At 39.7% G+C, this 15565-nt stretch overlaps 1 protein-coding gene across 2 annotated transcripts in view; it reads right to left on the bottom strand.

Moving 5' to 3' along the window:
• The window catches only part of cnnm2b (cyclin and CBS domain divalent metal cation transport mediator 2b), a 50618-nt gene that overhangs the window by 19217 nt on the left and 15836 nt on the right, over window positions 1-15565 (bottom strand). For both annotated transcript variants that reach the window (XM_005925015.3, XM_005925016.3), the window contains exon 2: window positions 916-1059. In XM_005925015.3, coding sequence (XP_005925077.1) covers window positions 916-1059 — 144 coding nt within the window. The remainder of the gene's footprint in view (window positions 1-915; window positions 1060-15565) is intronic.

Genomic DNA, 15565 nt, shown 5'->3' with positions numbered 1-15565 from the left:
AGATAGATAGATAGATAGATAGATAGATAGATAGATAGATAGATAGATAGATAGATAGATAGATAGATAGATAGATAGATAGATAGATAGATAGATAGACAGATAGACAGATAGACAGATAGATAGATAGATAGATAGATAGACAGACAGATAGACAGACAGACAGACAGACAGACAGACCTGATGTTTAAACCTTCTGTTTGTAAGAGGCAGCCAATCAGAGGAGCTAAAATGGATTGGTTCAGATGCTGAATAAACTTAACAGATACTTTAGAGCATCAAATATATTATGACTTGGTGTAAATTAAGAGTAAATAAAATGCTCACCAAGAGTAGCATTCTCAAAACAACTCAATTTCCAACAAACTCCAATTAACACATCATCTCAAAAATGTATTCTTGAACAGAAGTTTGAAACTACCATTATCTGCATATAATGAGAAAGTTGTCATTTATAGGCATGAACCCATAGAGCATTATCACTGCAGCTCTGCAGAGATGTTTTTAGCCCAATATTTTGCATTTCTGGCAGCCAGCTTTACTGCTTTGATTCAGTCCCGCTGCACTCATTGGTGTGAACCAAAAACTGCACAAACTGGCTCTACCCCACAGTACCCACAAGGCACCAAACAGCAGATATACATAGTTAGAAACTTGAACATTTAGCTTGTAAACTGCACATTTTCTCCAGAGTTTGTGGACACCAAGTCAGAGTGACAAAGAGCAATGACAACAGGCAGCTGTTGCATCTTGAAATAGTGCTTTTGATTTGAGATTAAAATGATTGGCTGAAAGATGCAAAAATGCTGTTAAGAGACATGGAGCGTGGTAATTCTCAGGGATTTTATCATCTGTTTTGTTTTTCATGAACTTATTGTATCTGTTGTAAAGTTGAGTTTAAAGAGGGGAACCTACTGTATAGGTCAGTCTCGTCGAGGATCTCTGACTTGATGATTTCTTCAATAACGTCCTCCAGGGTGACAATACCCAGAACTTCGTAGAAAGGGTCTCCCTCACCTTCATTGTTCACCCTCTGAACTATGGCCAGGTGGGATTTTCCTAGCAAATCATACACACACATGCACATACACAGGTCATAAAGTTGGAGTCATATGTTATAGACGGTTAAACGTGGTTCACACAGTGAGCTTGGTTATAAAAGAGAAGAAACAGGCGGGAGTAAACATGTCTAATGTACCAATCTGAGGTGTATCATGGATAAATGTTTTATATAGTCTAAGTTTTTCTGTATAGCAAAGAGGAATTATAAGTTAGGTAGCAGGGTAGCAGGGATTATGGGGATTCAAAATCACACAAAGAGCAGGTGATGCAAAGTGATTTGAAGGCATGACTGTTGTACCCAGGGATACAGTGCTTGCTAATGTGAGGGTTAAACTGTTATCAGTGCCAGGAAAAAGTAATTCAGACCAAGACAGACAATCAAACAATCCTAAATTTCATCGTATGAACCCCTTTTGCCCTCCTTCCTTCCACATCTGTGTTCCCAGGACCCTCCTGTGTGCTGTAACATCTGAAAAAAAAGAAACAAACTGCCGTGTATGCAGAGACGACTGTCAGGCAAAACACTAAACAAATTCTTTGACTTTTCTCAGCTTGTGATCATTTAAAAGGAATTTTCCAGAGGCCTAGGCTAATATTAGCCCCTGCAAAATGAAGTTTCCATTCCGCCCTGGCGATATTCTCACCAAGCAAAGGAACAGACCGGGCGAACCTCCGCTGTGTGATCAGATTGTCTCGGAATGGGCCGTTTGCATGCAGATACACCTGGGTATAAAAACATGGAGGACGTCAGAGTGCTTCTGCGTACGTGTGCATGCACGTGTGTCAGGAGCGTCTGTGTGCACAAAGGAGTATGTTTATTTTACAGGTACATCACAGGGTCTGGTCTCAGTTGCTGTTTCAGCTCATTTTTACTGCTTCGATGCAGGCAAGCACAGACTGAAAAGATGTCTGAGCTAAAGACCAACAGAGTTATACTGCACAGCATCTCACTGCTTCCTCGCAACACTATGACAGCACAACAATGTTCAGTAGCTAGAACCTGAAAGTGAGAATGTTGTGAGTGCTAGATGGAGAATTGATGCTTTCAAGAAAGATACTCAGGTTACACCTAACACGCTGGCAGCGTAAGATCCCTTAAGAGAGGTATTAATAATGTAAGGACATAAATCCACTAACACAAAGAGCCTGAAAGTAGAAGGCCTTAGAAAATCTTAGCATCCAAGTGTCAAAAAACATACAAATGATATCTTCAGCATAGTGCTTTTTTTTACTGAGACAAACACAAATGGCACCTCATGGGTTAAAGCAATCATACCTCTGTAGTCCTTGAGCATGCACTTACTCTAAACTGCCCAGGGAGGGAAAGAGAAATGGAGTGGCTAGCACAGCACAGCACTGCAGAGTGAAATTGATCAATGCTCGCTTTTTTCTCGCTAATGGCATCCACTTCACTCATGTTAATGAACACAAGTTATGAAGTTTAGGTTTGTACTGTAATAAAACATGTTCTGTCTTTACACCATAGAGTTTAAAATGAAATTAACTAACCATTGTCAGTAAAAAAAACAGTTTGCTGCTGCATTTAAAACTGAAAATTAAAAAAAAAAGTACATATCTGAAAAGTCAAAAAGATTTCTGTTTTTCCAAGAGAAGAAACATCCAGCTTGTTATCAGAGCAAAGTTTGAAACCACCTTCTGCTTATAGGTTTTACATTTGCAATTACCCATGCCATTACTGCATATGGCATGGGTAACTGCAAATAGACCATTCATGTTTATAAAACAAATACTGGATTTGGAGAAAGAAATGCTGCTATTCAGGCTTTTCCGACTTGCTTCTTTTTTTTTTTAACTCGCATGTATTTCAGCTGCACGAGTAACGTAGTAACTGGGTGAATACTGTGAAATGTTATTTATTAACATTAATCATTATCATTACTTATGTTGTATGGGGATGCAGTTTGCGATTTAATATACTGTTTATGTTACCTTGTTAACCTTTTATCGTGTTTATGGGAAGAACTGGCTTAACCTGAGGATGAACATGACATGCACAGGACATGCTCTAACATTTGTCAAAGTAAGTAGGAGGACTTTTTATGTCAAAATATTTCCTAAATTGCAAAATAAAATCATGTTCATCCACACATACATAACCAAAGAGGGGCAAATTACAAATTACTACTACCAGACCTCATAAATAGTCACATAGTGGACTCTTTCTACAGAGGTTACCTTAACATCTTTGCACATCTGTAATTTCAGCCATTGGTATCCCAAAAGCACCAAAGGACTTGATGACTCTGTTGTAAGGGTTTCAGCAGAGGCAGTAAGCGTCATTACTTAAAAACGACATAAGGATGAAACTCAGTGGGAAGCCGAGATGACAGCGAGAAGCATGTTTATGCTAAGTTTCTAGTCTGTCCCATGGACTGATATATAAGCATTTTGTTCTATATAACAGAGGGCATAAGAAAATGATACACCCAACAATTTTCTCTTGTTACTATACTGGATGTTTTATGTGTCATTAGGCCAATTATAAATAAAGGATATGCATTGACAGAATATGTTGCAGCTCTAAAACCATGGGTCCACTTTATTTCACCTTTTTCTGAATATCTTCAGCTCATGAAACGGCTGTTATGAGTTTCCATCACTAGTGGATGATCTTCCAGTACTTGATGGATTGGTTTAAAAGTTCAGTTTGAATTTATGATCACTTTGATGATCTACTGACTTTCCCCCCCATAGTCTGAGTAAATTTTTCAACAACTACCAGATAGATTGCCATGGATAAGTGACAAGAGTGCCTATCAAAATCTGTGACCAATTAGCCTCAGCATTACTCTTTGCTTGTGATAAATGTGCTGGTGGCACACAGACAAAATGACAACTGTGGTATTAGTTATAACTACATGACTTAGCATCATCATTGATGTTAACGTTTAGCTTGTGTAGCTGGTCTAAAGTTCCTGACAGAGCTACACCTTTTTATTTAAATATTCTTGGCCGAGCACAATTAGGAAATACGGAATGAATGAATGCTCTTCTAAACTCTGGAAAACTCTTTTTTTTTCTTTTTTTAAACAAACTGTATTTAAGAGCTGAGTCAATTAGACACTGGAAAATTTCCATGGGATTTGAGGGTGGGTGCGTGACCTCAGTACGGCCCTGTGGAGCAGACCTTTTGATGTACATCCTTCTCCTTATGCTGCCAGTGTATTAAACAACAGCGAAACTGTCTACTCAAGAGGATTAAGCACTTCCTGGTAGTGCACCTCTACTGCTTTGTTGTTAAGGAAAACAAAATAATCCGCTGTGTACTTTTTACTTCACTTCACCCAATTACAAATATAAACTGAAACTGTAATTTACAGGGCTACTGACATTTCTCAGAAATGTTCAAACATAGCACTGAATAACTGTAATAATTGTGTTGTAGTTCTCAACAGGCTTCCTTAATAGATGAAACTGAAAGTGAATTGACCCTTGACCCTGCTGTTTGCAGTGTGCCTGTGCGCTGGACTACCCAGCATGCATTCAGCCTCATCCCAGCTAGATAGCCCCAGATGTCAGGCAGCAGTGGTGGGTTATAGGACCCTAGACGACTGGCCTTAACAAGGACACGCTCTCCCTGAGGCCCGCTGCCAAGTTCCAGGCTCCAGAAGGTCCAGAGTGTTAGCTTCTACTCTCTACCTCTACTCCCTCTTTTTTAAAAAAAAACAAAAAAACACTGCTTCTACGGCAGCGAAGCAGCTATAAATAAACAGGCTGTCATTGTCTCATAATATATTTATGGAACACAGAAGCTGCATTTTTTTCCTCTTGTTTGTGTGTTATTTTGTCTTTGTGGGAAACTGGAAAGTATGCACTCATCTGTGGGACAGTGAGACAAAATAACTGGGATGGCACTACTGTGCAAACACATATGTGTGTGTGTATTTGTGTGTGTACTTAGAGAAGCAGAAAGTGACTCTAGTTAGTTAAAGGTAGGGTATATGGTGCCATTCATGGTAACACTGCAACTTTTTATTCGCATGTAAACAGAATTTATAACCTTCAACTGATTATAACCTGTCATAAAAAAGTTGTAGCGCTTGTATTTGTCACCTAACCAAACAGATTTTTGAACAAGAGTATTTTGTGCATTAGGTTTTTTAATCTAAGTATTCTAAGTGATATCAGACCAAAGCTTCAGCCAGAACAATGTGATGTGATGTAATTAAAGACGGAAAAAATGGAGGCACTAAAGGGAAAGTCATTGGGTCCCCAAAGTCAGTCAACCAGTCACCAAAATGCCAGTCACCATAATAAAAGAACCTTTGAAAAATCTAAATTGGGGTTGCAATAATTCAGGAAGTAATATTCTTAATGGGCCCATTTTCATATGTAGTTTGTCAAAGATCCAAATTAAAAGCGCTCCAACTCTTGATAACTGTACCAAGCCAAACCAATAAACCATCCATCTATCCATCCATACCCCAAAGCCAAGCCTGAGAACCTCCATTTAGGCCTTCAGAGACTAAGCCATGTGCTCTTTTCCACCATTCCCATCTTATTTATGGAATGTAGCTTTGTCATATTTTTCCATAGCGCAATATGCCCCTATAAATAGGCACGTAAGGCTCAGAGACTTGGGGTGGGAGTATGAGGGGTCAGTATCTGTTGTGGACACTCATCACTGCCCCCCTCCCTGTCTCGCTCTCCCCCTGTTTTTCCAAATATTTGAGCCCTGACAAATATAGTGCAACGTTAGGGTGATGGGAACTCGTTGGATGGTCTTTCTTCTAAATCTACCTCCTGTGAAAAAAAGGAGCAGAGTTTCAGGCTATTCTCACCCATTTTTCCATTGACATGGATAAAAACTTTACCCTGGTAACATGTCAGCTATTTACAGCTTCTTTATTTACACAAACATTCAGACTGAATACACACTGAATAAAATAGTGTCACCTTGTGGCCTGTATTATCTGGAGACAGAAATGGAATTTATAGATAAAACAGATACATGAAATGCCTGCTGAGGCATTTATAAGATTAATATAAATAAGGAAACAAATGCTCCTTAATTGGTTACTTAAAGGGGCAGAGCAGCTGCTGCTCTAGGCTCCGTCAACTTCACTTTAATAAATCACACAAGGGGAATTTGCACCTTTATTGATCCTGAACAAACTTTATAATGTGCATGCAGTTTGCTGAAGGGTATTTACAAAAATGATACAGACATTAGGTCAACCAAGAGTGCTTAATTCATTTCGACTGTTCCTTTAATTAACTAAATATCTTTGAGTAAATGGTATCAACTGACACAACAATATCATGATCTGGCTGTGTCTCAGGCTACGTTCATTAGACAGGGTTGTAATGCTGTTATGTGTTATGTGCTTGTACTAAATGTAGTTACGTAGTGCTCTGATAAATGCTATATGATAGAAACATATAGATAATATGTTTTTGTTTACAAGTTGAACAGCCACAAGGAGTAATACCCTCCATGGAGAAGGAGACTAGAGGCCAAGCTCAAGGTAGCACAGAGGGAGGTTAGCCAACTATCGGAGCTGCAGAAAGGCGCGATGAAGAAGGTGCCTAAGAAGTATAGCAAGCTGTACTGTTCCCACTGCTCTTCTGCATAGTCCTGAACCCCCTCAGTGAGATCACTAACAAGACTGGCTACTGATACCGACTACGGAATGGAGCAATCATCAGCCACCTCCTCTACATGGATGACATCAAGCTGTATGCCAAGAGTGAACGAGACATCGATTCACTGATCCACACCACCAGGATATACAGCAATGACATGGGAACGTCATTCGGACTGGAGAAGTGTAGTCAGATGATAATGAAAAGAGAGTAGTCAGAATTGAGGGGATTAAAAATGTAAACATTTTCAATCTCCACCCCCCAGGGTCGATGTAGCAGTTCCGAATGACAGCAACATCAGGAGGAAGGAACATGAGAAGCTTGAGAAGTACCAAGGGCTCAGAGAAAAGCTGGAGAAGATGTGGAGGGTGAAGGTGATGGTGGGTCCAGTGGTAATCGGAGCACTAAGTGCAGTGACTCCCAAGCTAGGTGATCCCAGGAGCAACATCTCTGTCCAGAATAGCGCAGTCCTAGGAACAGCTAAGATACTCCGCAGGACCCTCAAGCTCCCAGGCCTGTGGTAGAGGACCCGAGCTTGAAGGATAAACCGCCCGCAGGGGCGTGCTGGGTGTTTTTTATATATATATATATTATATATATATATATATACTATATATATATATATTAGGGGTGCAACGATATTCGTATCGATATTGAACCGTTCGATACAGTGCTTTCGGTTCGGTACGCATATGTATCGAACAATACAAATTTGTAATTTATTTTATCAACTTTCCTTCTGACGATGCTGTCTGTGTTGAGCGCTCAGTGGATCTGCGCTCGACAGTGCAGCCTAGGCGGAGTAGTCGAACGCAGATTCACTGAGCGCAGGGCAAGCTAGCGAGACAGAAGTTAAGCTCTCGTTGCAACATGGCAAATTGAACCTCCCCCACCCTCATTCAGATCTGGCGTTTGGAACTATTTTGGTTTTCATGTGACGTATGACCCTGAAGGTAAGCGCGTCATGGACTAAAAGTAAAACAATATGTTGGATGTGCCACGCAATGCTCAATTACATGGGTGGAAGCTAGTGTGTTAGCGCAGTTGCTCGTTAACGTGTTGGCCGTCCAGCCCCACGCACGAGGGCGATCCGCGGTAGCTCGTTAACGGAGATTTGCCGTGTTGTGGCGTTAACGTCATTTCAACGAGATTACAGCTGACAGCACTAGTGGGAACACAACGAATATGACTGCACATTTACGCCGACATCATCCTAGTGCAAAGACAAGTGGAAGCAGACAAAAACAACAAGCATGCATGCTACAAACTTTACCCGAGTCATTTAGACAGCCGTTAGCACATGATTCTCCTTATGGGGACCTGATATGTTTAATATGCTGCTGAGAATATAGCCCAGAAGAAGCGTATAGTATAGCTTTTATTTTGGAAAGAGCCATTTCTCTGTAATAAACTCTCTTTTCCAAAGATGAGTGATTCCTCAATCAGATACAGGGCTCGCAAAATCGCTAGCCCGACGTCCTGGGGCTAGCGATTTTTCCAGTCGGGCTACCAAAATCTATCTCTGCCCTGCCCGTCGGCGCTATCTGTAGGAAGGAAAAATATATGTCAATGCTTTTGCATTCTTTCGGAAATGTAGCTGGGTAATTATGTCATTGGCATCGGTGAGCCACTGTCAATATGTGACATATTGAATCGCGTTTGAATTTGCGCTTGTTTTTTTGCTTTCACTTTGCAATCGTCGACTGTACGTACTCTTCATCACCTTTCCCCATGCATGCTATGACCACTGGTATAGAGAACGACAGTACTCCATCCGTGGGTGAGTGATGATAATTTGTCGCATTTCCTAACTCTCTTATGAATACATGTTTATCAGTTTATCAGTGGCTTCCCCAATTAGGCTTTTACTATGCAAAACTGACAACTAGGAAATCTTCCCGAGCAGCTTAACATGTGAGAGGTTGATCGCGCAGAGAATCGCTGAGCGTTATGTGAGTGCGTGTGTAAAAGCAGCAGGATATATATTTTAGTTCTGCTGAGCCAAATAAGACAGGTCAGGGTGAAGAAGTGACAGCCAAAGAAAAGCTTACCACAAAACGGAAAAGTTATGACAAATCAGACTATAAGGCAAAAAGAAAGTGCAGCTTTATGGTTTCATGGACAAAAGAATTTCTGTGGCTGCAATATGACGAGCTAAATAACCAGGGCTGCACATAAGTGGTCCGCAGGTGCGCATTCGCTGTCAAAATAAAAAACGCGCACAAGATAAGAAGTTGCAACGCGTGTTTGCGTACATAAGATTTTCAGGAGGAGGACAGACATTTGTTTAGAACTCTTAAAGATGTCGAAGAAGCTCCTTTAAGCAATTACAACATTCGAAAGAAGGGACTGCTATCACAGCTAGAGATTGACGAGGTACAACATAAATGCTACGGCAAGGAGGAGTCAGGACGCCAGGTCAGGGGGGAGATATCATCACCCCACCCGAGATTGGGTACATAGCCCCAAGTGCGATAGGAGAAGAATCTATATATATATATATATATATATATATATATATATATATATATATATAGCCAAGTAAGCTAATCTCTTACTTCTACGATCACACATTTTACATTGCTACAATGACTCATCTTGTAAGTCCCTCTCCACCAAATAGCATTATATACATATACTGTATCCCTCAATGAAATATCACAAAGCTATGAAAAAGCACAATTTAAGTTTTACAGAGATAATATTCAGATATCACCTCTGAATTTCTTTCCTGACAGGAAATTAAAGCAACAAATCAGCTTGTGTGATATCACAAAGTTCTTGCATTTGTTGTAAATGTAGTCTTTAGCCCTGTCTCAATATACAGGGTGGGCCATTTATATGGATACACCGTAATAACATGGGAATGGTTGGTGATATTAAAGTCCTGTTTGTGGCACATTAGTATATGTGAGGGGGCAAACTCCTCAAGATGGGTGGTAACCTCTTCGACATGTCAATGGCTGTGAACAAAGAGAAACTTGTAAATAACTCATGAAAGAATAAAGTTACGTTGAAACCAAGCACACCATTGTTTTTCTTGTGACATTACCAATAAGTTTGATGTGTCACATGGCCCTCTTCCTATTGAAAAAACAAAAGTTGTATCCAAGATGGCCGACTTCTAAATGGCCACCATGGTCACCACCCATCTTGAGGAGTTTGCCCCTCACATATACTAATGTGCCACAAACAGGACTTTAATATCACCAACCATTCCCATGTTATTACGGTGTATCCATATAAATGGCCCACCCTGTACATTGGTATTTTGGTTTTAGCTTTTTCTATCCACTTTAGCCTTTTGTCCACACAAAAATGCTGTTTTAGATAAGTGAAAACAGAACTTTTGAAAAACTCCTTCAAAAGGTGAAGATTTTCAGTTTCTGCACTGACATGTGGAATAAAAAAACAGATTTTGTCTTACAAAGGTGTGCGCTTTTAATATTATTGGCGTCTGACTGGCCAACATTTTTTTATATTAGGAAAGATGGTGGTATATCGGTATATATTGCCGTCTGTTGCTCTGGCATGCACTTGACAGCGCTTGAGGTGTTTTCTTTTTTTTCATTTTCATGTTAACGGAGATATTTTTCAAAACAAAATCCTCATTTTAGATATACTGATATAGTAGTTTCTGTCTCTGTGTTTTGTGTTGCAGATGCCAAGTAGGTGGTCAGTTCACCAGTTATTGGGAACATCTGGGTCTGCTCACAGTACAAAACCACATTCTGCTTTCTTCTTCAGGGGTGAGATGGACAACTCTGCTCCAAAGCTCCATGCTAACCATTTTTGTGATTTCCTCTTTACTAAACAAGACCTTGCTCACTATACCAACCCTTTTAACTTACAACTAACCCCATGTTTCTTTTAATTAATAACAATAACCTTTATAGATACTCATCAGCACATGTGATATTTGGGAAATTTATCACCGGATGAGGCATGCTTTGCTTTCTCACTAACAAAACAAACTGCTTTGACTTTGATCACTGATCAACTTCCAAATGGGTGATGTTGTAAGAAACTGTGGGGGAAATGAGGAGAAACAGCTTCAGATTTTAAAAACAACAATCATTTCCCAAACAATCATAATCTTCAGTATGCACATTCGGGTCCAAAGCTGTCACAAATATAAACAATCAGGGTCACTTGGACAGAGATGAACACTGGCCTGAACAATTGACTCACTGACTGACTCACTTACCCTGTAATTTACCAGTCAATCAACTAAACAGTTGAGAAACAGACCTAATATTCATTTGCATGGACAAATATACAACTGCATGTGAACACAAACTCAGACACACAAAACTGAAAATGACTACTATAATTACTATTTTTACTGTTTAGCATTATTTTAACAGCAAAACAAAACAGTTATTCTTTTGCGGACACCAAATATATGATCAAACGAGTGCAAAGACTGAAATAGACGCCTTCCTATTTTAAATGTCGGTTATTTAAATTGCCTTTCACAAGATCTGAGATATTTCAGCCTGGAATTTAGAGATATTGTCCTGTTCACAACTAATAATCTTGATACACTCAGTGACATTGTTTACTAAGCTACTGAATTGAGACAGCACCTCAACCAAAGTGGAAATGCACCTTAAAACAGACTTATTTCTAGGTAAAAACAACTATTTCAGCATTTGTGTTCAGTCACTGATGCACTGGGAGGTCTTCTAACGAAGCAATAGCATGGACAAATCAATCAATGGACAAACGTTAAGTCCACTTCCAGCTCCAAAGCGTCACTAAGTGGCCTTGGTCACAAGATCATTCTGCTGCTACTAGCCAGTGGTGTTTGACTACACACACACATACACAAATACAGGACAGCCACACACACACTGCTGGAATGACATTGTTGTTCATTCAGAGAAGCAGCTTGCTGTCATAGCTGGCTGCGTTTGTTGTTGAAAGGTCCCCTGGGTGGAGATTCCTCTGGGCCTCAGTCATAAGGAGAGGCATCAATGGGAAACCAGTGCGGATAAATGAATGAGTCTGCGGTCAGGTGCTGCTCTGTTATGTGAGTGTTGCAACTGCTGAATGGTTAGCACATCACACAAGGATGACGAGGACTGAGGGTATCTTAAAAAAGCAAAAATGAAAGAAAAACTGTTTTGTATTATTTTTGTGGTCATTTCTGAGCGAAAAATTGTCTTTACATAGAAAGTGCTTAATAGCATGCTAATACCAAGACCTGATCAGTAAGTATCAACATATTAGAGAATTAAATAATCAAATGGTGGCAGTGTGATAAAGATCATTTGCTGTAGTATTTTGTTTTTGAACAACATTCAATTTTCAATCTATTTCTTCTACAATTTTTATACTTTGTATATACAGTAATGAAGTGTGACAATGCAATAATGCAATAAATCTCTAGCATGTTTAGAGCAATCACAGTGACTTTATTAGACTACTTATCAAATGTCTGTTAGAAATTGCTAAACTTTAAAAATTAATATCAAAATAATGAATCAATTTATTCCATTGCCACACCAGCAGTCGAATCATTAGATGCACTCTTCATTTTTAACACAGAAAGAGCAAGTTAGTCAAACGCATAAAAACACACATTTCTTGGCATGGAGTACTCAGAGCTTTAAAACTCATAATTAATGCCTCAATAAAAACAATTAGCCACAGGGCAAAATCCTTAAAGCTACAATGAGCTAAGTACTGAATAAAAAAGCTCCTGTTCTTTCTGCAATAAGCTTTAAGAATGTGAAGGAAAACACAGAACCTGCAAAAACGTCCCGGGTCCCTGTGTTTCTTACCTCCACAGAATCATCAGTGATGATTCTCAAACTTTGCTGCATACATAAATATGTAAACATGAACTCCAGTCAAGTGATTTTAACATCTGAGTTTTTCCACTCCTGTTTAAATATTATATAGTTTAAAAATGACTTATTTCATGGTGTATGGTAGGCTACCATACACCATGACACCGAACACATAAATAGCTTTTATCATTTCTCCATACTTTTTCCACATTTGAAGTGCTTTCATTTAAATGTTTGGGCCAAGAATATCCATTTATCTTCTTAACTGCTTTTCCAAGCTGGGGTCGGAGGAGGGCTGGAGCCTGTCATAACTGTCATGTTGGAGAGGCAGCCTAGACAGATTGCCACAGAGAGGCAAGCATTCACCCTTATATTCTCTCCTACAGACAACTTAGAATCACCAACTAACCTAACAAGCTTGTTTTTGAAATATGGGAGGAAGCTGGAGTACCCGGAGAGAGCATACAATCTCCATACAGAAAAGCTCCTGACAGCTGGCAGATTCAGACTGAAGACCTTCCTTTCTGTGAGGCTACAGTGCCAACAGAGGTGGTGTACCACTGCACCGTACCTCCCAGTCATATTGTGTTAATGGTACAAAAGAAAAAAAGGCCACAAGCTCAAAACATGGCAGTGCTCATCAGCAAAGCATAACAACAAAGTCCAAGAATGGACTATATGTTCAGGTTTTGCAGCCACATGACCACTAACTATATGATGCTAGACATTTAATCATATAGGGTCAACTGAATAAGGCCCCAGCCACACAGGTCTATAGACCAGTTACCAACAATCTGACAAACTAAGGATTGTGAGGGAAAAATGTGTACTCCCAGATCGCGGATGGTTTCTGGGTTGTAGTCATAACCACCACCAGTGAAATCAATTCCTGAAGGCCCGTTCACCTGGGTCTAGAACAGGGGTCTCAAACTCCAGTCCTCGAGGGCTGGTGTCCTGCAGATTTTTCCATGTGTCCCTGCTGCAACACACCTGATTAAAATTAGTAGGTCATTAGCAAGACTATAGAACTTGACTGCATGCTGAGATGGCAATTCAACCATTTGATTCATGTTACAGCAGCTTATGAGTAAATGAACATGGTCCAATAAAAGTACTTTTAGAAGTACATTTTTCCAAACACTTACATTTACTTAAATTTACTTGAGTAGGGTTAGGGGTTGCCACTTCAGCATGCAGTCAAATTCTAGAGTCTTGCTAATGACCTCCTAATTTTATTCAGGTGTGTTGCAGCAGGGAGATATGGAAAAGTTGCAGGACACCGACCGTCGAGGACTGGAGTTTGAGACCCCTCGTCTAGAACATGGTTAGACCACTAACCACCAGTTACCAGGGGAAAAATCTTTTACTGGACTGGTTGTTGGAGGCATACGCTGCTGCACTAAAATCCTCTGGGCGATTGTTCAGGTTGCTAGCAGAAGACACAGACTTGTTTGCAAACACTAGTCAACTATTTCTTAAGAATGATAGTGAAACTGTGATAAGAGCAACACAAACTGGAACCAGAGACTGTCTGCTTTCAAAGTAAAAGCTGCACCTTTCGAAACATCATTCTGCAACACTGAGTTACAACATTTACTCTGGAGGTAAAGATTTTTTTATTACAGTTTGTGTTTCACCTTTTCAAGTTTTACAACTGCTTGGCTGGCAGCCAATGAAAGTTTGTAGACAAGACTATGTAAACTACAGGCAAAGGTGACAATTCGCTAGTGACCAAAGCAATCACAAAGAGGTTTTCTCAAGCAAATGTTACCTAATGACAACTAGCAACCAACAAGAACCAGTTGCCAAATGGTCAAATAGTAACATTTTCCATCGTAACCACTGGTGCCCCAAAAAAATCATTGACTGTTCTCTCGGCCTATCTGACTGGAATCTGAGTGAGTGATAAAATGCTAAATATTAAATAATGAGAAGCACAAGTGAAATAAATAAGGATGAAAAACCTCAATAGCTTATATCCGTCAAGCATGACATCAGATGATATCACAGAAGAAAGTTCTGTTTTTTCTGTGAAAGAATACAAAGGGGTTGATTATCAAAACGCAGGTGAAAACAATCAGGAACAAGTGAAGACAATTGCTATAGAGCAGACAATAACAAATAAGAAAATAAAGAAGTAACTAGAAGGACACACAACAGAAAACTAACCTTCACAGTAAAACAACACTAGGACCAAAAAGAAATCAAACAAGAATCCAAGGTACTATTCAAGAAAACCCAGGGCAATGAAAATAATGCATTTCCCAGAAATGATCTAAAATAACTCTTTTTAAATGATTATGGCCTTGACCCTGTAACACTTCAATGGTCATAAATAACTCTTTCACTCATCTTAAGGTCAATTGTCATTAATGATTACAAGTCATAACGTCACACTTTGCACTAAACTTGGTTTTCCGATGACTTTACTAAAGTCAACAAACTCGGCTGTGTCCCTAAAGCAAGAAATTAGAACTTCAAGCTTTGATTAAACAGCCATCTGCAGTGGAAGCACACAGGACAGGAATAATAATTCAAGCTGGACAGTCAGCTGTGGATGGGGTTAAAGCTTAGAGGCTGAATCTGGGCCCGAAGGGTCAGCTGGAGCAGTGGCTGGGGCCTGCAACCCATAGTGGGGCTCTACTAGCAGTTCCCTCTCTTGCTGTTAGTTGGGAGACGCCAGAGAGGGAAAAGGTCCACCGCACGCATACCAAGAGTCCTGAATGACCTAAAAATGCATCTGCGTCTTTACAACAAAGTCAGATAGGCAGATATTTGATTTCTTCCTGCTTGGTTTCTTCATTTGAATGCAGAACTGAAAACAGTCTTGACAACTTAAATGCCTTTGTGTTATTTGTGCCACTTTGAGGAAAAAAGTTTTACTCTGTCTGTTTTCATGCTTGTACAAAATAATTGTGAAAACCTGAGTCAGAGTTCTTCTATGATTTGATACATCCAAATGTATAAGCATGAAAGAGGTGAAGCCACTTGAACTTGAAGACACGTTCTTCAACAAGATAACAAGTGAGCAAAACAACTGAAACGTGGAAAAACTGGTAAAATGTGTAAATTGAAAGCAGAAACCAAACCTATTATTG

Source organism: Haplochromis burtoni, unplaced genomic scaffold (assembly GCF_018398535.1).
Source record: "Haplochromis burtoni strain Fernald_Lab_line unplaced genomic scaffold, NCSU_Asbu1 Contig_70, whole genome shotgun sequence".
NCBI lineage: Eukaryota > Metazoa > Chordata > Actinopteri > Cichliformes > Cichlidae > Haplochromis > Haplochromis burtoni.
This window is presented reverse-complemented; position numbering and strand designations above follow the sequence as displayed.